The 23,807-nt window shown below is 44.3% G+C and overlaps 1 protein-coding gene across 1 annotated transcript; it reads left to right on the forward strand.

Annotated features, from left to right (window-relative positions):
• The first annotated feature begins 14 nt into the window (after positions 1-14).
• Positions 15-23,093, forward strand: LOC124031716 (collagen alpha-3(IX) chain-like). The gene is made up of 32 exons (XM_046343307.1): positions 15-307; positions 1,767-1,835; positions 3,292-3,327; positions 3,432-3,503; positions 3,935-3,988; positions 6,473-6,508; positions 6,943-6,966; positions 7,140-7,193; positions 7,778-7,831; positions 8,244-8,285; positions 8,422-8,478; positions 8,724-8,777; positions 8,889-8,942; positions 9,138-9,191; positions 9,344-9,397; positions 9,542-9,595; positions 9,813-9,866; positions 9,989-10,042; positions 10,156-10,209; positions 10,492-10,536; positions 12,112-12,165; positions 12,302-12,355; positions 16,116-16,169; positions 16,270-16,341; positions 16,904-16,939; positions 17,434-17,478; positions 17,584-17,616; positions 20,678-20,824; positions 20,982-21,036; positions 21,175-21,357; positions 21,601-21,678; positions 21,914-23,093. Exons 1-32 carry the CDS (start codon positions 242-244, stop codon positions 22,096-22,098), a joined length of 2,037 nt encoding a protein of 678 aa, XP_046199263.1. The 5' UTR covers positions 15-241; the 3' UTR covers positions 22,099-23,093.
• Positions 23,094-23,807: the final 714 nt, after the last annotated feature.

Genomic DNA, 23,807 nt, shown 5'->3' on the forward strand with positions numbered 1-23,807 from the left:
GCTCCCCCCTCCATCAGTTCCTCACCTCACAACTCCCCTCATCCCTCTACAGTGCGATCTGCCCCCCTCGGCTGGAGGCTCAGGTTTATCTGGAATCAAGGTGAAAGCCATTCAGGAGCCGCGAGCTATAAGGTGGAGGAGCGGTCCGTCACGAAGCCGGGGGGAGAGCGTGCGATAAGGACTGGGAACGGGGTTCGACTTTTTCTGCGTCAATTCTGATTTGAGGGGCGAGCGGGAAGCCATGTCTATATTCTCAGCTCTCGGGCTGCTCTTGCTGTGCCAGCTTTTGGCATCATCTCCAGCCCAGGTAAGCGGTTGCTTTGGTGCGCCCGTTATCCATCCCTAATGTTTTCATCCGCAACCTTGTCCTCGGAATTGCTGTTTGCATAGCTTCATTGTAAACTGCCTGAAGAATTTGTAGGCACTCAACTGGCCTGATGTTCTCATTTCGTTGATAGTTTATGCGTTCTGCTGTGGGTGTAAATGTGTCAGTCTAATCCTTCCATGACTATTAGGCTTCCTGCAAGGTGGACATATATATGCTATTTATCGTCCATTTTTATATGAACCTTTGACACAGTTTAATACATAGGTTATATATAGACGGTTTCTATTTTTTTCCCTACGTGTTAGTGCCTTCCTTGTTTTATAAGGTTGTATGTAGCCTAGGTGTCGATTTGTTCAAAGATTTCTGAATGGGTTATTGAAATAATTCGGTTATTTATTTAATCATCCACAGGTGTCCGTGAAGGACTGTTGTCTTTTCAGTTAACTTTTTAAATTTACTTGCGAGTTTATGGAGTAGGGGGTTATGGAGTAGATGCTAAAGAATGCAGAGCCTGAAGATCAGTGGCCTATTCACAATGACACCTTTGTTCATTCAGCCGTGCTCCTTGGAAGCCCTTGGAAACACCTACGCGTATTAGTCCAGTCTGAAATTAAATAAAGTATATTCATTATATTATTAAACTTAAAGTATTCGTTTGTGACCCTAGAAATTCTTTGCACTGTCTGTGCGTAATTGGGGTCATTTCTGCGCCCTAGAGCTCGGTTGTAATAAAGGTTATTTCATGCGCATAGCTTTGTCATCATATATTTTGTGATACATTTGATTGTTTTAATTTCTTTCCGTTTATTGTTTAGGAGATTCAAAGCAATATAATTAAGCAATAAGGCCCGAGGGTGGGGGGGGGGGGTTATATGGCCAAGGCCAATATACCACGCTTAAGGGCTGTTCTTTAGCACGACACAATGCAGAGTGCCTGGACACGGCCCCTTAGCTGAGGTATATTTGCCATACACCACAAACCCCTAGGTGCCTTAGTGCTATTATAGACTGGTTACCAACTTAATTATTGCAGTAAAATTAAATGTTTTATCAAACCCATGGTATATGGTCTGATATACCACAGTTGTCAGTCAATCAGCATTCAGTGCTCGAACCACCCAGTTTATAATATAATATAACCTGAAGCCTATCAATGTGGCCACTTCTTTTTCGTTCTGAATAATGACGCACGATCAGTTCACCCTATTATTGGAATACATTCAACAACAAGCATTTAGACTTTGTATATAAAAAAAATTTAGGTACAAGGTTTATCCTGTCTATTTTTTTTCATTCTTAATGCGCACATTCCTTCCATGCCCATTTGAACATAAAGCAGCTTGATTTTAGACCATTTATGAAGACGTATCACATGATAATACCTATCAGTCTTGCGGATATTTGTATTCATTCTTGACGTCTTGGTTTTGTGTCGCAGAGACCCGGCCCACGAGGAGCAGTCGGGCCGCCAGGACCCCTGGGACCCGCAGGGAAGGATGGTACTGACGTGAGTTAGCTAGCCAGACACCGAAGCATGAGGGTCTCGCTCCCATTGGTTTTGAGACAACTGTAAGGTAGTAGAGCTGGGTTTTGCCATCCAATTACTGAATGAAGTTGTCATCATGGCTGAGGCAATCAAGTAACCTGTTACTTTATAGCACTCACTTGTCAAACAAATTTGAACATTTACTTATGTGGACCTACATTAGTATTTATGTCAACTTTTTATAGGGAAAGTGTTGTCTTTGATCCTAATAATAATCAAAGTAATTTTTACATTTCTACAATGTTTAAGGGGGAAAATAAATAACAAATGGATTGAAAATCCAAGAATGACTGATATTATATTTCTAATCACAGCTGTTTTAATTTCCCATCATTGATGATAGTGGTGTTTTAATGTCGGTCTTGCAATCAAATTCTGGTCAAATGCTCTCTAGTTATCCAGTTTATAACAGATTGACTCCTCCCACTGAGTCTTAACCCTGCCTTACAGGTATTTAGTCATCATTAAACACTCTGTACACAGGCCTTTTATTGGCCGGAGGGCACATCAGAGCCAATCATGATAGAAATGGGAAAAACCAAAGGTCGGAACTTAAACCAGCAACCAGGTTCATACTTGTGCTATATGTTAGAGGGGAAATAGGATTATGTGCTCAAAAAACAAAAGCACTAAGGCCTATGGTCTCAAACCTTACAATAACTTGATATGTGAATGGGTCCCCAAACTTAGCCTGCCAATTTTTCTGATCTCATAACAGAAATTCAAATACACTTGATATTTTATGCCTATCAAACCTTTAGATGTTGGGGATTGAATAGCTGTGTTGCTTTAGTGGAGTAAAGTCAATTCACCACAGTTTGGAAGGCCAGCCAGCCATACAGAAGACCCATTCATTCATACATTCCCCAACCCTACGAGAGCATCTAAAGTTTCCCCTCACACCTCCTTCCTCGCCACCCTCCCTTCTCCTACTCCCTGTCCAAACCAACCTGAGGCTTTCATCATGTGACCATTCCACTCCGTCTTTTAGAAAGGTTTATTTTTCCCCATTGCCCACTGGGAGATTTAGGGCAGAGGGTAGCTACAACCACCTGTGTGTTAAAGCACTTCATACACACAGTCTGTATATCACTGGTAGCCTTTCAACATATAGCTTTAGATGAGTTTAATTTCAGTTGTGTTTTGATTGGCCTTTTACGGGGGGAGAAATGGCCAAAAGGATGTCCGTATTTCACATCTTTCTGCTGAGATGGTATTATTCGTCTTTAAACACACATACACACTCACGGTAATTGAGTGGCATTTGTGACTGCGGACTTGTATTAACATAAAACGTAATCACTTGTTATTTAAGGACATGATATGTCCTTAAATCTGTCCAATTCCCAGACTGAAATCAAAGGCCTTTGAGATGTGTGTCCAATTGGAATCATATGTTGTTTCTTTTGATTGGCAGGGCAAAGATGGCCCTGCTGGACTTTCAGGGAAAGCTGTGAGTATAACAACAGAACATATAACCTTTTACAACAACAGATCAACAATAACATTTTGTGAGGTGTTTGATTGTTCTAACACAGACCTGTTCCAATGGTTTAGGGACCCAAGGGGAAAGCAGGGGGAGCAGGAGGACCAGGGAACCCAGGCCTGCCCGGCCTCCCAGGGGTGGACGTAAGTGACCTGTAGAAACTCACACACTGATCTTGTTATTGATCCGTAAGAGGTTGCCTGAATTGCTGTCATAGACTCACCATGCACCTATTAGCTATGCAGTAGCTTGAGGCTATTGCTACCAAACTCTACTCCTTGACACTTGCTTAGACTGCTTCCCAGTATTCACTGTATCTCATCGTATAATTGACTGCCTGGAGTCGACTGATTTGGACTGAACAGCCATGTACCTGCATACAGAATGAGGAACCTGTCCTCTATTCAGGGAACAACTTGCTCATAGCTGCCTCTTGTTAGAGAACTTGAATGAATTATCCCATAAAATGTGTGTCCCCCATCTATTCAAACAGTTGAATTGAGTCATTTAGATGTAAGAAATAGCACAGTGTAATGTCTAATCATGTTTCAACGATGTTGTGATTCTTCCTCAGGGATTGACAGGTGCTGATGGGCCTGCAGGGAAGGACGGTCCTCCAGGGGAGTTGGTAAGTGAAGTGCCCATCGGTTCTCCAAGGTTCCTGCATGGCCGTTTGCCTCTGGATGTGCTTCATTAACTTTAATGACTGAAGACGGTCCCTTTGGCCTCATCAATCAGCCACTAAAACACACAGATGCATTCACACACATGCATGTACACGGGTGCGCGTGCGCGCGTGCAGACACAGTATGTACAGAGCGACAAAGGCATTAACGATTTGAGGTGCCTCAGTTAGCTCAACTTATGAAAACCCACCCAGAGAGCTGGTGTCGTGACCTTAGAATGACCTTAGGCTGAGGTAGGTGCCATCCAGTCCTCTGTGTATCATATCTGTATGACCCTACAGAATAGAGAGAAAGGGAGTTAGTTACATTGAGCTCCTTGAGACCTTGGTGGGCTAAAGCTGGTACCTGCTCAGGCCTCTGTTTTCTCCCTGTCGGGATGGATTTGTCGAACAAATTCCCTTTGTGGGAATGTTTTTAATGAGGGACAGGGTGACACCGAGTCAGATTTATCTTGCTCTGGCCGCTGCTTCCCTAATCCCGCCTGGAATGCACACAGCTGCCCACCAATCCGGCCAAGACCATAGGAAGCAGAGGGATCTGCGGCTTGGATGCAGGAGGAAATAAGTAGAGTTATCCTCTGAGGAAGATGAATGCCTGGGTCGTGAAGTCAGGAAAGCAGTACAGCGCAGGAGAACGTAATTGTTTTACCTAGCAGCTCCAGAACTGGATGTGACGTGTTGGGAGCCATGCATTAAATGCGAGCTATAAAAGGATGTTAGAAAGGGTCCTGTGATCACAACTTGAAGGGAGGAAATGGGTCCGCTGTCAAAATGGAGGCAATTCAACTAATTAGTCACACTAATCAGGAAGTGAGTGTTTATTTCCTGGCTAACATCCATGCACTAATGGGATGAAGGTTGACAAGCTTGGACGTTCTCTCCCTCCCCCTGCTCACACTGAGGAAGGAATTTGGGCTGAAGCTGTTTTCAGAGCAAAACACAGTAGCAACATTTTCAGGAAAAAATAACCTTTCGCTGTCAAGACATATCTACCACCTCTCCAAAACAGTCACTAGATAATGAAGTTCACCGATGCTCTTCAACACACATAAGCAGCCTTTACTGCTTAGACTAGAGGAAGACACCGAATGTTTTCACTATTATAGGTGCTACACATAGGATTCTTTAGAATTTTTGCATTGTAATTTCAGAAAATGTCCATAATATATCTGGCGCTAACAGTGGGACGATAAGTGTTTCACAGTGTTACTTATCCGCCAGTGTTGTGATTGGCTACGATATCCACCTATTGATTTCTCCCACCGGAGCAGCATCTGTTGTCAAAGTGGGAAAGCTGTCTTTACTTTGTGGCTGTGTTATCTAGTGGAAATAGTTCTGTCATTTCCTGGTTGCAAAAATTCTACACTGTTCGCTCAATTTCAGTCTATGTTATAAAAACAAGCACTGAGTAGTGTAGGGAATCCTTTTACCATCTAAATCGCTGTGAATATATATTTTCGATAAGAAAAAATATAGCTTTTTGAAGCTGGTGGACCAAAACCGCTGTTTAAAGCTGGTGGTAACTTTCACATTTTGGTCCACCAGCTTCAAATAGCTGTAAAATAAATCAAACAGAGAATACTAGAGATACTGAGAATAACAGTAAAACAGTGAAAACAAACCACGACACATTCCCATGCGTCACAGGAGACATGCACGCGTGTGGCTCTGTGTGCATGTGTGATACGTGCTCGTGTGCAGGTGCATGCGGGCGTAAGTGCTGTGTACTGTATATGTGTGTGCATTTATGTGCTTGAGTGCGTGCAACAGTGTCTGTGCATGTGCATGTGTCTAACTGTGTGTGTGTGTGTGTTAGTGTGTGTATTTGTGTCGCAGTCCAGTCTACACTCATCCAATATAAAGTCAGTTGGAACAGTGTGGAATGCAGTGTGGGTTGCCATGACACCACTGTGTTAAGTCTCACTGTGAGTCTTTTTCTCCCTCACACCACACAAACAGTCCAAACACAGCTGAGATGGAATGTTGGTGGGGTTGAGTGTGTGTGTGTGTGGGGGGGGGGGGGGGAACAGGGAGGGAGGGGGGGAGTGAAAGAGTGGCCAGGAAAAGGGGCACAAAATAAGGAGAGGGGTGGGGGAGGCATCTGTATTATACTCTTGTTGTGGGTCATATCAGGTCACTGCATCACTTTTCAGCATAGGAAAAGTGTATTCAGTTTACATTTGTAGTATCTTTATATTACTGTAATAATTTTGATTGTTTCCCACCTATTTGGACCAAGGCAGTTGCTCTAGTTTTGCCTCACTGATACATGACTCTGCTGACACGTCATCCCCTCCCAAAGACCTCGAAACCCATTTTTGGCACAAGAACATGCAAATAATGTTTTAGGTTTTTAACCTAGTTCCCACCTAGTTTCATTGTATCTGTCGAAGTTGTCTGAGCGGTTGTGTGTCTTTGTCACTACAGGGCGAAGCTGGACCTCCCGGGCCAGGTGGACCTCCTGTAAGTACAAGTTCATCTTTCATCTCTGTTACATGCCCAATAAGATATCAACGTAGCCTGTATCACCGGTCCATGTTCATAACATCTATTACACCAGACTGATCACTAGAAATATAGATGCTGTTGATTACACACACTCACCTGTCAACAGCTAAATCCATAACTAGGGCCCAGAGTTTCCTGGTCGAGTCACATGGTCAAGAAAAATGCTGGGCCCTACCTATAAGACACATACAAACGTTCCCAGTTATATCATAACACAAACACACACAAGCACACACAGCTGTCTATCCCCGTATGCATACGGTGTACTGTCACACACCTTCAATTCCCCCTATACATTTGAACCATAATAACATCAGCTTGTTATGACACGATGGCTAATAAGTTGTCTTGTATGTATGTCTTAATATGCCTTTCCCTGTCTTCCGTAGGGCAGAGGGAGACCGGGAGCTCCAGTGAGTACAGATGACGTGTGTGTGTGTGTCTGTGTGTGTGTGTCTCTGCGTGTTTGTAGATACTTCTTCTAGTTACGCACGTGTTTGTGTATGTCCGTGCCTGCTGCGTGTGTGTGTGAGTGAGTGTGCGTGTGTGTGTGTGCTCTCACCCAACCCATTTCTATTGTTTCCAGGGGCCACCAGGAGCCAATGGGCTTGCGGGCGGAATCGGGCCACAAGGACCAGCAGTGAGTGTTAAGACCAATTAATGAATTCATCTCGATTTAAGAAAGATGTACAACAGACAGGAAACAGGGAAATATACACATACACTTAATCACCTCTTTGACTGCCACTACTGGGTATCTAGTGGACTCCCTGGTAACTCACGATGAAGCAATCAAGTTTGCAAGTTTAATGTTTAACCACTGAATGACAAGTAAAATCTACAGTACCGGAAGCAGCATCACTCCAGGACCAACACTGGAGATCCCTAAGACAGAGAAGACAGGCACGTCTCTCCAATCGTTTTCCCATAAACACCTCCATAAACAGTTCTCATCTCCGGGGAGTGGAGTGGGGAAAGGCCCCTGGAGAGAGAACCAGGACTGATTGGCGTGATCGTGATGAGGCATGATTTCAGTTGAGCTTCATATCGGAGACGCTGGTCAGAGGTTCAGCAATGGAGCGTCAGCTTTGATTTCCTTTATTTTAACATGATGAGAGTATGGGGCAGTGTAAGTCTATGCAGTGATTTTGGTACAGTTTATTTGCAAATGAATCAAGTTGATTGATTGACTCTAGCCTGTGTGTTCCTTTGCCTCTCTCCCAGGGCCCTGAGGGTCTTGCAGGATTGGCTGGGCCACCCGGCCCTGACGGACCCCCAGTAAGTACAGAACATCTACATTATCTGTTGATTCTCCACCTTAGTGACATTGTTATTGCTGCCATCAGTCAGGGATGGATATGCGCGGTCACACAGATGTGGGGTGAAGAAATGCTTAAAGAAAGAAAGATGGAAATGTTACACATTCATTTGGGCTCCCGAGTGGCGCAGTGCTCTAAGGCACTGCATCTCAGTGCTAGAGGTGTGACGACAGACCTTGGTTCGATTCCAGGCTGTATCACAACTGGCTGTGATTGGGAGTCCCATAGGGTGGCGCACAATTGGCCCAGCGTCGTCCGGGTTATGCCGTCATTGTAAATAAGAATTTGTTCTTGCCTAGTTAAATGAAGGTTAATTTTTTTTTTTAAGTATATATCAATCTGAACTTCATTCTTCATTCTACCTCTCTAAGGGTCTTCCTGGGGCTCTCCCTGATGGCAGTGGAGATCTGTTGGTAAGTGTCAGGACGTTTTTTCAGACCCAACACATTTAAGTACATCAACCCTGTACTGTGCTGCATTGAACAGCAATGGGACATTATTTTTACTACATGCCTTTGCCTAATGCAGTGTTGTCTTTCCCCTTTATAGTGTCCTGCCATCTGCCCTCCTGGCCCCTCTGGCCCTCCAGGAATGCCTGGATTCAAGGTGGGTACAGGACATTGTTGCTCTACTTTACTGAGTATGCCTTTTAAAGCTCGGAAATGTGTGCTTTTCAAATGACAGTTTCCCCCAGGAACATGACAGCTAAACTAACTGTTGTATCTCTCCCATTCTCATGATCTACCCTTCTTGGTCTTTCTTTATATCTCTCGCCATCCCCCTCTAAATATGTTTCCCTTGCTTCTTCCGTATGTCTTTCCTTCACCCCCTCTCTCTCTCTCTTCATTTAGGGTCACACAGGACACAAAGGAGACAAGGGAGAGCTCGGGAAAGACGGAGAGAAGGTGAGATCAATTTAGAATGAAACTCGGGGAGCAGAAAGGTTTACTAGTCTGACGTGTTAATCCGGATGTGGAATACCTATTGGTAACTGTGTGTCCTGTTGTCTCTCCCAGGGTTATGCTGGCCCATCTGGTCCTCCGGGTATTCCCGGCACTGTGGGCCTGCAGGTGAGGGATGTCACCTAATGTGGCTCGAAACACAGACATTTTTTATCTGTTGCCTGTTTGTTTAGATTGTCCAGTACTTTCTTCCTCGGGCCTGATGTGTGAATGGTATGCAGTATTGATTGTTCTGATTGATTCTTATGGTGGTTGGGAATGATTCTGATTGGTTCTTAACCATCCCGTGGTGTTTTTTCCCAGGGTCCTCGTGGTTTGAGGGGACTTCAGGGCCCGATGGGTGCAGTAGGAGACAGGGTGAGTACCATGCCTCTGAATGTCTTTGTCACAGACCTCTGTCTTCTGTCTGGAACTTACAGACCAGCACTTCAATAGGCTGCGGTGGAAACGCTATGTCAGTTTCCCTGATTGTAATGCATCTACTGTCTCTCTCTCATTATTATTTTCAGGGTTTACCTGGTTTCCGAGGCAAACCTGGTATTGCTGGCATCATCGGCAAGACAGTGAGTCTCTCCTTGTTTGTACTATCTGTTGAGTACCATATAACCCGTACCTCACTTCGGCACTGGTGTTTATTACATTGTGTTAGGTGTCTGCCATTGGTCCCATCAATAAAAAGCTCTGTGTCTGTCATTTGACAATCCCAGGGTGATGTTGGAGAGAAAGGACCAGAGGGATTTAGAGGGCCAAAGGGCGAGATTGTGAGTAAATAATACACACATGCTGTACATTTTTGTATTGACATTTGCATGTCTGACTGAACATCCTCTTTAAAGGCAACTCTAATCTCTAATGAAATAGCAGACTAAACAGTCATGTGATGGTACACGGTGTGAGTACAAGAGATTGTAAAGGATCTATTGTTGCGCTATAAACTGTTCAGGTAATGTAACATTGTACCTTGTCATTTCTCAATAGGGCAAAATTGGTCCAAAGGGAGTTCCCGGGGGAGCAGGACCAAAAGGGGAGCCTGTAAGTCTTAAAATACAAATCTCTCAAAATACACATCTCTAATAAAATGTAAATCTCTCATGAAAACAGATATTGCAGATCTCGGATCCCCTTGACCAACAGAGTGTTTCTCTCCTCCGCAGGGCATCCCTGGCAGAGACGGGAAAGATGGCACCCAGGGACTGGATGGCGAGAAGGTAAAGTGGCAGCCTTTCCTCCCAAAATGCTCTCTGCTCTCCTGACATTTCCCATGAGCCCACGGTGGGTGTGGCTGATGTCCATAAGTGACAGTGTTTCTCTGCGTTGCCAGGGAGACGCCGGACGGAATGGGGTACCCGGTGAGAAAGGACCCAACGGCCTTCCTGTGAGTATCAAACCCAGTGTGTCTCCCTCCCCGTGGCCGTAGCTGCTGTGTTAAGCAAGACATTATCTAGTGTCCCGCTGTGTAAAGTTGGCCATTATCTGTCCCACTGTATCCTACTTAGGAGATGCCTTTTAACCTGCACACACTGATTCTCTTACACACTCTAATGACCACACAATCATATCTAACTGAGTTTCTCACAGTGTGTTTACTAGGCCCAAGTCCCATAATAGTCATCGTACTACTGTGGCCCAGAGTCATGTTTCTATGTCTGTGTTTCAGGGTTTACAAGGAAAGGCTGGCGCAAAGGGAGCCACAGGAGGAGTTGTGAGTATGACAACAATGCATAACCAGGTCATGAAGACAGTGATTGCATAAAGGCACGGATATGATCTATACAATGGGGCCATCTAGAGAAGGATATCACCATTTTTACCACCCCAGAGATTATATTCAATTATTCAGTTCTAATATGTAATTCTATGGTTTAAACCCCAAGTCGCTATTCACTATTTCCACACCGTGGGAGTAAAATTGGGGGAGTTCTCATAGACGGCCATCAAAGAAAGCCTACATTTACATGTAGCTTATGAGTGCATTTCACACTAGTTTTTGGTTCTAATTGGATTGTATGGTTTGTATGAATGTCCTGCTTAATATAATGTTTGTGACATCGTTGTAAATAAACTGCATTATACAACAACAACAACAAAAACACTTCAACTTAACCTAAGTCGCTCTGGATAAGAGCGTCTGCTAAATGACTTAAATGTAAATGTAACCTTCAACCAGTAAAATGGCTCTTTGACTACAGTCTATGTCAACGAGCAATAGCATTTTAGGTAACAACTGCTGCATCAAAATAGGCATTTTGCAACTATCACAACCAAATGTAATTTTTGCGACTGTAAAAGCAATAATCAAAACAACATTGCAAGCATATGAGAACTCCAACAAGTGTTTTTGTTTCGAAGTAAAAACAACGCAAATCTAGACTATTTTCTTAGTGATGTCATAAAGCCATTGAGGTCACAATGATATTATGCAATCAAAAGATGGAATCATTCAGCTAATATTAAAACTGATATTATAGACCCAGTTGGTATTAGATATAACGTCACAGCCCGCCTGTGGGGAAAACACATCAGCTTTTTGGCATGTTTGTTTTCTTTTCTGTATAACAAAAAAATTGAAGTTGTCTCTTTTACCATAGGAGTCAAATGGAAAGAATGTTTGTTTTCCCCAATTTGTGGGCGTGGTCGAGGTGGATTCATTCTTATTATGTGTATACAGACTCATAAGAAACAGCTAGTGGAGTCATAGTCAGTGATGTCATAAATGTGTACTGTGATGTCACACACCCAGTGACATCACAAATGGTATCATACAATCAGATAATAAACCATACAGACAGTGATGTCACCAATTATGTCATGTCAATTCAATTCAAGGGCTTTATTGGCATGGGAAACATGTGTTAACATTGCCAAAGCAAGTGAGGTAGACAACATACAAAGTGAATATATAAAGTGAAAAACAACAAAAATTTACAGTAAACATTACACATACACATTACACATTACACAATTACAATCAAAGGTTCCCTGCTCAGATGTTGCATGCATCAACCAATGGTTACGTGCAACTTCATCAACTGTGCCGTCAGGAACCAGATTGCTATAACATATGATGTGGTTAGCTAATACGTAAAATACCTATGCAGGTGTTGTAAGATCTGGCAGGAATGTACCCATTGGAACCATACCGACAGTAAAGTCACAAATTACATCATACTTTCAGAGGAAATACACAGTGGTGTCAGCAAATGACATCATACAATTAGAGGAACCATTAAGCCAATGGCAGTGAAGTTAAGCCACCACATAACCCTTTTCTTCCCAGGGCGACCCAGGAGAGATGGGAGAGGCAGGGCCGTCTGGAGAGCCAGGTATTCCTGTATGTATCTGATGGGCTTCTGGGGCAGTGGGGTATTTTCGGGGTGTCTGTGTGTTGTGTGTTGTTTTGTTACATTGCAGTTGTGGTGTATCAGCTCGTCTCACTTACCTGCACCATCATCTGACTCCTCCCACAGGGCGACATCGGTATCCCAGGAGAGAGGGGCGAGGCGGGAACCAGAGGAGTGGCTGTAAGTAGTCTAGGTCAAAGTTCCATACCGTATCCATGGAAACGTGGCAGCATCCACCTGTTGAGATGGCAGTGGGTAGAGTGGAGCCATGTACTAAGGCGGTAGGTAGTTTACTGGTCAGAGTGTTGGGCCAGTAACAGAACACTGGTTTGAATCCTGAAGCCGACAAGGTGAAAAATCAGCCGATGTGACCTTGAACAAGGCACTTAACCCTAATTTGTTGTAAAACAACACATTTCACTGCAGCTATCTGGTGTGTGTGACAATAAAACATTATTTTATTTGTTTTATTATCAAGCAGAAGTGTTTTTCCTGACCGTTAGAAAGTATGGTTAAAACAGAGCGTAAAACTTCTGCCCTGCCAGAGCTTCCCCAGTCAACTGTAAGTGCTGTTATTGTGAAGTGGAAACCGTCGATGGAAGCAACGTCAGCACAAGAACTGTTTGTCTGGAGCTTCATGAAATGGGTTTCCATGGCCCAGCAGCCGCACACAAGCCTAAGATCACCATGCGCAATGCCAAGTGTCGTCTGGAGTGGTGTAAAGCTCACCGCCATTGAACTCTGGAGTAGTGGAAACGCGGTCTCTGGAGTGATGAATCACGCTTCACTATCTGGCAGGCCGACAGACAAATCTGGGTTTGGCGGATGCCAGGAGATCACTAACTGCCTGAATGCATAGTGCCAACTGTAAAGTTTGGTGGAGGAGGAACAATGGTCTGGGGCTGTTTCTCAATGTTCGGGCTAGCCCCCTTAGTTCCAATCAAGGTAAATCTTAACGCTACAGCATACAATGACATTCTTGATGATTCTGTGCTTCCAACTTTGTGGCAAAAGTTTGGTGAAGGCCCTTTCCTGTTTTAGCATGATCATGCCCCAGTGCACAAGGTGAGGTCCATATAGAAATAGTTTGTTGAGATCGGTCTGGAAGAACTTGACTGGCCTGCACAGAGCCCTGACCTCAACCCCATCGAACACCTTTGAGATGAATTGGAACGCCGACTGCGAGTCAGGCCTAATCGCCCAACATCAGTGCCCGACCTCACCAATGCTCTTGTGGCTGAATGGAAGGAAGTCCCCGCAGCAATGTTCCAACATCTAGTGGAAGCCTTCCCAGATGCGCATGATTTTGGAATGAGATGTTTGACGAGCAGGTGTCCAAAGTCTTTTGGTCATGTAGTGTATTACCACATTACCTATTGATGAGTCTGCTGCTCTCTCACTCTCTCCCATTATGCTTACAACAAGTCTGAAATGAAACAAGAGCACAGAGGCGTTATTAGAAGGATTTCAACGCCCAACAATACTCAACTCTTTCCCTAAAGTTTGGGTGTGACATTAATTTTAAGTTCCAAAGCTTCCCGCCCCTAAAAGATAAGTCATAACTTCCTGGATTACTTGTATTGTTTTCATGTGGACATTAGCAAGTGAAACAAGATGGTGTTACACATTTTATCCATCGTCTTATTGTTTGTTTGAACATACAGTATGACGATTGAGAGAGGATAAGGGTGAAAACTTCCCCTTATTAGTTAAATCATAAAACACAATTGGTTGTGATCAACTAGGAGACTGTTGGATAGCAACATACAATATGAGTGAGAAAGGTACAGAGGAAGAAAGAACAACCCCCCCCCCAAAAAAAATGCTAGCATCGCAGCATTACTAATAACAGGGGAGGTTAGATTATTCTCTGGTTCGAATCCCAGAGCTTTGAGGAGGACACTTAACCCTAATTTATCCTGTAAGTTACTCTGATAAGACTAAAAATATAAATGTAAACGATAAAACATATGTATGAAAATACCCTCAAATAAAAGATGACATTCTGTACTATTGCCTCATATGAAAGATTTGATCTCAAATCCAAAATGCTGGAGTATAGAGCCAAATGTACATATTTTAGCTTCACTCTCCAAATAAATACGGAGGGGCGTGTATATTCACACTATATACACACAGTGGCCCGTTTATTCGGTACACCATCCCATTCACTAAAATGAATTGCTCCTACAGACAGTGAGTAACGTGGCCATGGCTTGCTATATAAAGCAGGTAGACAGGCGTCGAGTCATTCACTTACTGTTCGATTGAACTTTTCAATGGGAAAAACGGGTGCTTAGTATAATCGTCGGTGCCAGGCTCGCCGGTCTTTTCACGCACAACAGTGTCTAGGGTCTACTGAGAATGGTGCGACAAACAAATAGCATCCAGTCAGCGGCAGCTTGTTGATGACAGGTCGAAGGAGAATGGCAAGAATAGTGCAAGCTAACAGGCGAGCCACAAACAGGCAAATAACAGCGCAGAACGGCATCTCGGAACTCATTGGCCCTTGTCACAGATGGGCTACGACAGCAGACGACCACACTGGGTTCCACTCCTATCAGCTAAAAACAAGAAGTAGAGTCTCCAGTGGGCACGCCATCACCAACACTGGAGAGTAGAAAAAGTAGAAAAACATTTTCTACCGGTCCGTCTAATCCCGGTTCCTGTTGCGTCATGCTGATGGCAGAGTGAGGATTTTGCATAAGCAGCATGAGTCCATGCCCCCATCCTGCCTGGTGTCAATGGTACAGGCTAGTGGCTGGGGTGTAATGGTGTCGGGAACGTTTTCCCTCGATTCTAATTGAGCAACGTTTCCGTGCCCTGAAGAATTCAGGCTGTTCTGGAGACAAAGCGGGGTATGACTTCGGTACTGGAGGGGTGTACCTAATAAATTGTATATAGCTATTCTCCTCCAGTTAGATGGAGGCAGTGGTGAAGACAGGAGTGTATAAAAGAGGTATGGATGGAAGCGGGTCAGAGACACAGAGGGGGATTTTGTCTTTGGATCTCAATCAGAACCCTAGAAGGAGGGAATTCAGGATACAGCCAGGATATAAAAGTGATTATCATGCTCTACGCCAGGGTTTCCCAAACTGGGTCCTTGGGCCCCTCCCCCTCCACGGGTTCACTTTTTGGTTTTAGCCCCAGCACTACACAGCTGATTCAAATAACCAACTCATCGTCAAGCTTTGATGATTTGAATCAACTTCGTAGTGCTAGGGCAAAAACCAAAACGTGCACCCAAGGTGGGGCCCCCAGAACCGAGTGTGGGAAATCCTGCACGACATCAACAATGACTCTTGGGCCTCTTTAATCACGTCCTTCTTGGTTGGTGTCTCTTAAAAAGGTACGGTTCGGGGCCTCGCGGGCGGCGCAGTGCAAGCTGTGCCACCAGAGACTCTGGGTTCGAGCCCAGACTCTGTTGCAGCTGGCCGCAACCGGGAGGTCCATTGGGCGACGCACAATTGGCCTAGCGTCGTCCGGGTTAGGGAGGGTTTGGTCAGTAGGGATATCCTTGTCTCATCGCGCACTAGCGACTCCTGTGGCGGACCGGGCGCAGTGCACGCTAATCAGGTCGCCAGGTGCACGGTGTTTCCTCCGACATATTGGTGCGGTTGGCTTCCGGGTTGGATGCGCGCTGTGTTAAGAAGCAGTGCGGCTTGGTTGGGTTGTGTGTCGGAGGACGCGTGGCTTTCGACGTTCGTCTCTCCCGAGCCCGTACAGGAGTTGTAGCGATGAGACAAGATAGTAACTATTAACAATTGGATACCACAAAAAGGGGGTAAAATTCACACACAAAAAAAGTTAAGGTTCAAATAACAGATCATATTGGATGAGGGAATGCAAAAAGTCAAAGGTCCGGATGAGATGTACTTCCTGTGTCTGCAGGCCCTGATGTATTTCTTGTTGTGCTAACATAATGTTGTATATTTCCCAGGGGGGCATCGGACCAGTGGGCAACATCGGGGTTCAGGGCAGCAAAGGCTTCCAGGTCAGTGGTATGATGGGATACATCCTTTCTGGACAATCCCTGAATGAAATTCTGTGTCATGTGTTGGAGGTCTTCTGATGGTGTCTGTCATGTTCAACAGGGAATAAAGGGGTCTCTGGGGGACCCTGGCCTTCCCGGACCAACCGGAATCCGCGGCGGATTTGGTGAGAGGGTGAGTGTGACCCCGAACAGAACGCTTGCTGGCCAAAGACTGCAGAAGTGACCCACAGTGATGTTCACCCTGGGGATTTGAACATTTCACCATCAGTTTCCAAGCCCATGAATCCCTATTCACCCAGATGTCATTGTGGGAATTAACAAGGCCTTTCATTTGTAGCTATGCCTTTAAAAACAGATTACAGCCTTTGACCATATGACCCAATATTGGACTGCACACAGACACGCACACAGATAGCTCCTCCTGCCACACCCATTTAGATCAGAGCAGTGTATGCTCATAACCTGGACAGTGTGGGCTTACTCACTCCAGCCCTAACAGTGTACTGTACTGTACCCAGGAGAGAGGTGAGAAAGAAGAGTCCTGTTCAGGAGCCGAGGGCAGAACAAAGCCTGGCTTTATCCAGCTTCCTGCTCTGTCCCACTCCACAACCCCCCCCTCACTCAATGCACACAGTCTGCCATCTATGGAGCCATGGGCTCTGCTACTGGTCTCCACAACCACTCGCTCTCTTTTATTCAACAGTCCTCTCTCTCTCTCTCTCTTCCTACTGCAGGGTCCAGTCGGAGCATCAGGCCCTAAAGGAGACGTGGTAAGTGCACATGTACTACACTTGTAGCTCTCTACAGTAGGGGTCAAAGGTCAAATTAAGTTGAGAATAATAATACCATAGAAACCCCGTTCCCACTGTCTTCATTCAGCATTCAGTGTGCTCATGGGGTTACCCTATTTCTTGCCTAGTTATATATATATATATATATATATATATATATATATATATATATATATATATATATATATATATATATAAAGGGTTTGGAGAGAATCTTGCCATTGTCATTGATAATGGGAAAGGTTATAGAGGTGGGAATATGGTTTTTTGGGCTCATTATGGGAGATATTGTGGGGGTATATTTGACTTTTGTGGGGACATAACCAAAGATAGATGTAATATTTTCTATGGATGCTTCTATGCACACCCAATTATTGTTATTCAAATATTCACTCAGGCTTGAAAAGCAAAAGGAAAAATGATAACCACTCAGTAAATGGCATCAAAAAAGAATGATTTTGTTTTCTGTTCAGGGTGTGGCAGGAGCTGATGGTTTGCCCGGGGAGAATGGAGAACCTGTAAGTTATCTTTCATATTTTAAGTTCAGTCAAATTAATATTCATCCAATCAACATGAAAACATGTGTGTCATCCAATTTCTTTTGTCTTATTTATCATTTTCAGGGTCCATTCGGTCCAGTTGGCCAAAAAGGAGAGGTGAGTAATCTCTTTATCTTCATCCAAACGGTGGAGTGAGTCCTTGTCAGTGTTGAATGTATGTTTGACAACCACATATATGTTTAGGGCAGTGGTTCTTAACCTGGGTTCGATCGAACCCCAGGGGTTCGGTGAGTCAGTCGCAGGGGTTGGGCGGAGGTCAAGACACACATCGGACTCATATGATTCGTGATGACACGCCCCGCTTGGCCATCATTGGCTGCAGGTGATCACGCTACATCGCTTGGCCTATCTGTGCTGCAGGGAATTTGGTGCGCTAAGTAGTCGACTTGTGACTGTCGTGATGGTACGTCTTGTGATTTCTTTCTTAATATTTTAATCCCTTCATACTTACTATGTCAAGCAAAAAAAGAAAGTGGTCGGACGAATATGTACAATATGGATTCACATGTATAACAGAACGTGATGGGAGTCAGTGCCCTAACTGCATGATTTGCAATGCCAAGTTGAGCAATTCTATCAAGCACCGACAAAACTAAGAGAACACTTCCTTAAGCTGCATGGAGATGGAAATACAAGAACACAACGCTCGCTGAATTCAAGGTGAAGAGAGCCAGATTCGATGAAAAGGCTACTCTGCCTGTTCTCGGCTTTGTACCTATCAACAAACTGATCCTCACAGCATCGCACGAAGTTGCTTTCCTGATCGCAAAGCAGGGCAAACCACACACCATTGGTGAAACACTCATAAAACCAGCTGTGTTGAAGATGGCGAATATCATGCTGGGAAAAGAGGCTGAAGTTAAGTTATCCCAAATTCCTCTTTCAAATGACACCATCAGCGACATAATAGAGGACATGAGCAAAGACTCGACGAGACCACAGACGTTTCCAATCTAAGCCAGCTTGCTGTATTCGTGCGCTATGTGAAAGACGACGTGATAAAGGAAGATTTTTTTATTTTGTAAGCCTCTTACAACAACAACTAAGGCAGCCGATGTGAAGAAACTTGTGGATGACTTCTTCAAAGACAACAATCTTTCGTGGGATATGGTTTCAGCAGTTTGTTCGGACGGAGCTCCAGTCATGCTGGGAAGAAAGTCTGGTTTTGGTGCGCTAGTGAAAGCCGATGAACCACACATCATTGTTACGCATTGTATTCTGCACAGGCATGTGTTGGCAACAAAAACCTTGCCTCCAAAACGGGCAGAAGAAAAGTAACAAACTTTGTTGCGAAAATGACATGAGAGTGGCACTTGCCAAGGTGAAGCCGCGCATTTCTGAACTGGTCTCTGAAAGGCAACAGCAGAAATCACACTGATTTGCAGTAAATATTCATTATTATGTTTTTGTGTGAAAATCATGTTTTGATGATTTTGTTCTTTGAACACAGTGATGTTGATGCACGGTTCATTTTGTGCACCAGTAAAATATATACCTATGTTTTGAATTTGAAAAAAATCATATTTTATTTTTCCAATTAAGAAGGGTTCGGTGAATGCGCATATGAAACTGGTGGGGTTCAGTACCTCCAACAGGGTTAAGAACCACTGGTTTAGGGCCTAGATTCAATCAGACCAAGCGTTAACCGGTGATAGCAGACACCCGCATTGCGGATGTTGTGGTGGTGTCAGAGATGGAACTGTGTTGGAGCAGTCGAATCGGTGAATAGCTGCTCTTGCGTTCATTGTCACAAAGCCACATCCGCCCCACTCGTTAGAAGTTCAGAATGACAAAGTGTAAGCTACATAGAAATGATTACGCTCAATTGGAAAAAATATACTTTTAAAGATGTATGATAGGGCCTCCCGGGTGGCGCAGTGGTCTAAGGCACTGCATCGCAGTGCTAGCTGTGCCACCAGAGACTCTGGGTTCGAGCCCAGGCTGGCTGCGACCAGGAGGCCCATGGTGCTGGCGCACAATTAGCCTAGCGTCGTCCGGGTTAGGAAGGGCTTGGCCGGCAGGGACATCCTTGTCTCATCTGGCACTAGCGACTCCTGTGGGGGCCGGGTCGCTAGGTGTTTCCTCCGACACATTGGTGCGGCTGACTTCCGGGCTGGATGCTCGCTGTATTGAAAAGCAGTGCGGCTTGGTTGGGTTGTGTTTCGGAGGACGCATGGCTCTCTAACTTCGCCTCTCCCGAGTCCGTACGGGAGTTGTAGAGATGAGACAAGACAGTAACTACTACTGCGACTCCATGCAGTGGGAGCCACTTGTGGATTTGGATGAATAGAGCCCTAGGTCCATTCATTGACATGTATTTTACTGGCAGGTTTGTCCCTCTAGATAACTACCACAACAGTTGTGATCACATTCACTAGGCATACAGTCAAAAGCTCTACTTAGACTCGTCTAGTAAGCCCAACTATCATTGACCCTTTTTCACATCTTTAGTGTCTCTTTCCCTTATTATGGTCTCTCTCCACTCTCTATCTTTTCTCTGATATGTTGCCAGAGATTTGGTGTTTGCACTAAATGCTGGTGCCCAGGCCAGACTGCAACACACTAACTCATTGTACAGGATCCCAGCTCACATTCCAGGATTAGCTAGATTAATTAGCCTGCCGTATGATTGCTTAGCCCAGTCTCTGCCATCCCCACTCTCTGCCATCCCCACAGGGGAGAAGGGAGTCACGCTAAGCTGCAGCACAGTTTACCTCACAATTAATGTAATTACAGCCAAGGCACTGATGTGGCTCGCTCACGCTACCTGCTGCTAGCTACAGCAACTCTCACACTTAGGATTTGTTGTGATCATTCAATTAATGATCAAAGGAGACATATGTACACTCCCACACTGGTGTTCCCAAGGAAGCGCACAACTACAGTGTTTACTTTTCCAACACTCTTTGATAAGTCAGGTTGTTTCTTATTCTGGGGTCATCTCAAATGAACTACTGAACCAGAAACAATTGAGCTGTCTGATTCCCTTAGATCAAGATGTTGGAGAAGTTCTAAGTTTCGTCACAGAGTGCAATAGACCTACACTTTCTTCCCTGACAACGGAACACCTCCACTGAATTTAACTCTGTTTGACATTTACTTAGTGAACACGAGCTGTATATTTGATTTCGTTTTTTTTTGTTGTGTGTGTTTACAGTCTGGGAAGCGTGGAGAGCTGGGACCCAAAGGCGTGGTGGGACCACAGGGAGAGCTCGGAGCCAGAGGGGTTCCTGGGAAACCAGGCCTCATGGGCTTTCAGGGTGAACAGGGTCTGTCCGGAATCGCTGGCAAGATTGGTGTTCCCGTGAGTAACCTCTTTGAGTAACTAGGGTTAATGCTGTACTTCGATCCATGTCAACTTGGCAAGTTGGTGTCCCAGCACCAAGAATGTCTCAGATCGACTGAACTGTCACTGACGACACCTGCTGAATTAAATGTGTCTTCCCCGTCTCTGTTTTCAGGGTAAACTGGCAAGCGAACAGCACATCAGAGAATTGTGTGGATCTATGATTGATGGTGAGGATTTTGGAGATGAAAAGGGTTGTAAGGGTGCAGTGTCCTTGTCTTTCATTAAATGACCAAAAAGGGACTTCAACTCCTTTTTGACAAAAACATGTTTGCAAATTTCTTGTTCCTCTGTCCTGCCTCTCTCAGATCAGATTGCAAAGCTGGCTTCCAACCTCAGAAGACCCCTGTCCCCTGGCCAAGTGGGTCGCCCCGGCATTGCCGGACCTCCGGGGAAGCCAGGCGAGACTGGGTCTATCGGTCACCCCGGCTCCCGTGGATCTCCTGGCTACAGAGGACTGCCTGGAGACCTGGGAGACCCCGGTCCCAGAGGTAAGTAGCAGGAGATGCACAGGTCCGTGCCCGAGAAACATACGGCTCAAACTGCCTATGTGATCAGCACAGAGCAATGGACTAACAGAGAGTAACTCTGCAGCACAAAACATACTGTACGTCTCATAGGAAGTGTACAGACAGGTGTGACCATCTCTAGTATGTTAGGCATATTGCACAGTTCTCAAAGTAGTGCCAATAGATTGTATTTTTTTGTAACATTGTTTTCCGTCTCTTCCACAGGTGATCTTGGTGAACAGGGTGACAAGGGACCCATTGGAAAAGCCATCGAAGGGCCCGTTGGAGACCAAGGATACCAAGGTATGACAGTTTATACACCGTGCATTCACAATGAGTGTGGTTTGGGCTAGAATGATACAAGTTAATGGGTAGCGAAGGGGAGTTGTATCAGTAGACTCTCTTTGCCACAAACCCCTTTGTGGGACATCTGAGCCTCTATTTAAGAGTAACGCAGGGTTCCACTGTGTGTTTGAATTAGTGTGTACTTGTTGGGAGACTTGGCTCATCCCCTGCACTCTTGTTTCTGTGCCCATAGGTATCCCAGGAGTATTTGGAATTGTCAAAGACGGGCGTGACGGATCCCCAGGAGATCCAGGAGAACCCGGAGAGGCAGGTAGGACAGGAAGGACCGGGCACTCGGGCTCCCCAGGAATCTGCGACACTACCGCCTGCCAGGGGGCAAATGTCCATGCGAAAACCTCCAATCCCAAGAACCATTAAACATTACTTCCCTCATCCCGGAACTAGCCACCCCTGGGAGGAGAAAAGATGAGGAAGAGATGGAGAAGGGAGAGAGACGAGTCACATAATGTCCTCTTTAAATGTATTTAAAACAAGACGGGAACAGTAGCAACAGATTTATTTTGAGGAAGAGAAGAAGATCCCAAGAGTGTTAAAAGAAGGAAAACAGCAGTTTGGGAAAACAAAGAAACAAACTGAGACTAAAAATCTAGACTCCACCCATTCATGAAGTGGACAAAGCTGAGTAAACATTTCACAAGAGAGTTAGAAAACACCAGCATTGCTCCAAATACCAACAAAAGTGATTTTTTTTTTTTAATTAACAACTGAAAACAACTTTACTGGAAAAGTGCTTATAGGCCATTATTTTTCAAAATCATTTGTGTGTAAAAGTATGTACTTATGTTCTTTCACTCCCTAAACATCTTGCGTCACATACCCCTCTATGGAAGATAACTCTCCAAAACACTACAACCGTGATTGTCCTTGCAGTGAATGTGTATGTGTCAAGGTCCTTTCTGCATAGACCTCGGGTGTTACCTCATAAGACAAGCTTATGATATTGTAAAATAGGAAGATATGTGCCAGTGAGCAAAGTGAAGTCTGCCAAGGAGCTTTGTGTGTATCGCAAACAGGCAATGAAGAAACCTAAGCGCCCAGATATTTTGTATATTGATGCAACCACAGTATTTTCCAACTCTTGATAGATTCGTTTTTTTTAAATCAGTTTGTAAAGTTTTTTTTTTGTTGTCAATTTCCTTTTTTGTCTTTCGTTTCACTTTTCACGATTACACGTTTGATTTTAAAATCTCCCCTTCCAATATGTTTTGAAAATAAATACAGTTGTGGATGCATCAGAAATTGTAATTGTAGAATAACACAATTTGTTTCTTTATCTTTTTAATTTTGCAATGACCACATCCACTATATACCGGTGCTGTATCTATTAAATATACATGACTTTAAATACTATTTATTATTTGTCGGTGACTGTTGTATGTACAGTAAGATGCTACAGCACCATGTAATAAATAACAAATAAAGCCACTTTTCAGTAAAACATTACTCTTTTCTACATACAGTGCCTTGCAAAAGTATCCATCGCCCTTGGCATTTTTCCTATTTTGTTGCATTACAACCTGTAACTTAAATTAATTTTTATTTGGATTTCATGTAATGGACGTACACAAAAGAGTCCAAATTGGTGAAGTGAAATAACTTGTTTAAAAAAAAATCATAACAGAAAAGTGGTGTGTGCATATGTATTCACCCCCTTTGCTATGAAGCCCCTAAATAAGATCTGGTGCAACCAATTACCTTCAGAAGTCACATAATCAGTTAAATAAAGTCCACCTGTGTGCAATCTAAGTGTCACATGTTCTGTCACATGATCTCAGTAAATCTACACCTGTTCTGAAAGGCCCCAGAGTCTGTAACCCCACTAAGCAAGGGGCACCATGAAGACCAAGGAGCTCTCCAAACAGGTCAGGGACAAATTACAGATCAGGGTTGGGTTATAAAAAAAAGTATCTGAAACTTTGAACATCCCAAGGAGCACCATTAAATCCATTATTAACAAATGTAAAGAATATGGCACCACAACAAACCTGCCAAGAGAGGGCTGCCCACCAAAACTCCAAGACCAGGCAAGGAGGGCATTAATCAGAGGCAACAAAGAGACCAAAGAT

Source organism: Oncorhynchus gorbuscha, linkage group LG03 (genome assembly GCF_021184085.1).
Source record: "Oncorhynchus gorbuscha isolate QuinsamMale2020 ecotype Even-year linkage group LG03, OgorEven_v1.0, whole genome shotgun sequence".
NCBI classification, from domain to species: domain Eukaryota; kingdom Metazoa; phylum Chordata; class Actinopteri; order Salmoniformes; family Salmonidae; genus Oncorhynchus; species Oncorhynchus gorbuscha.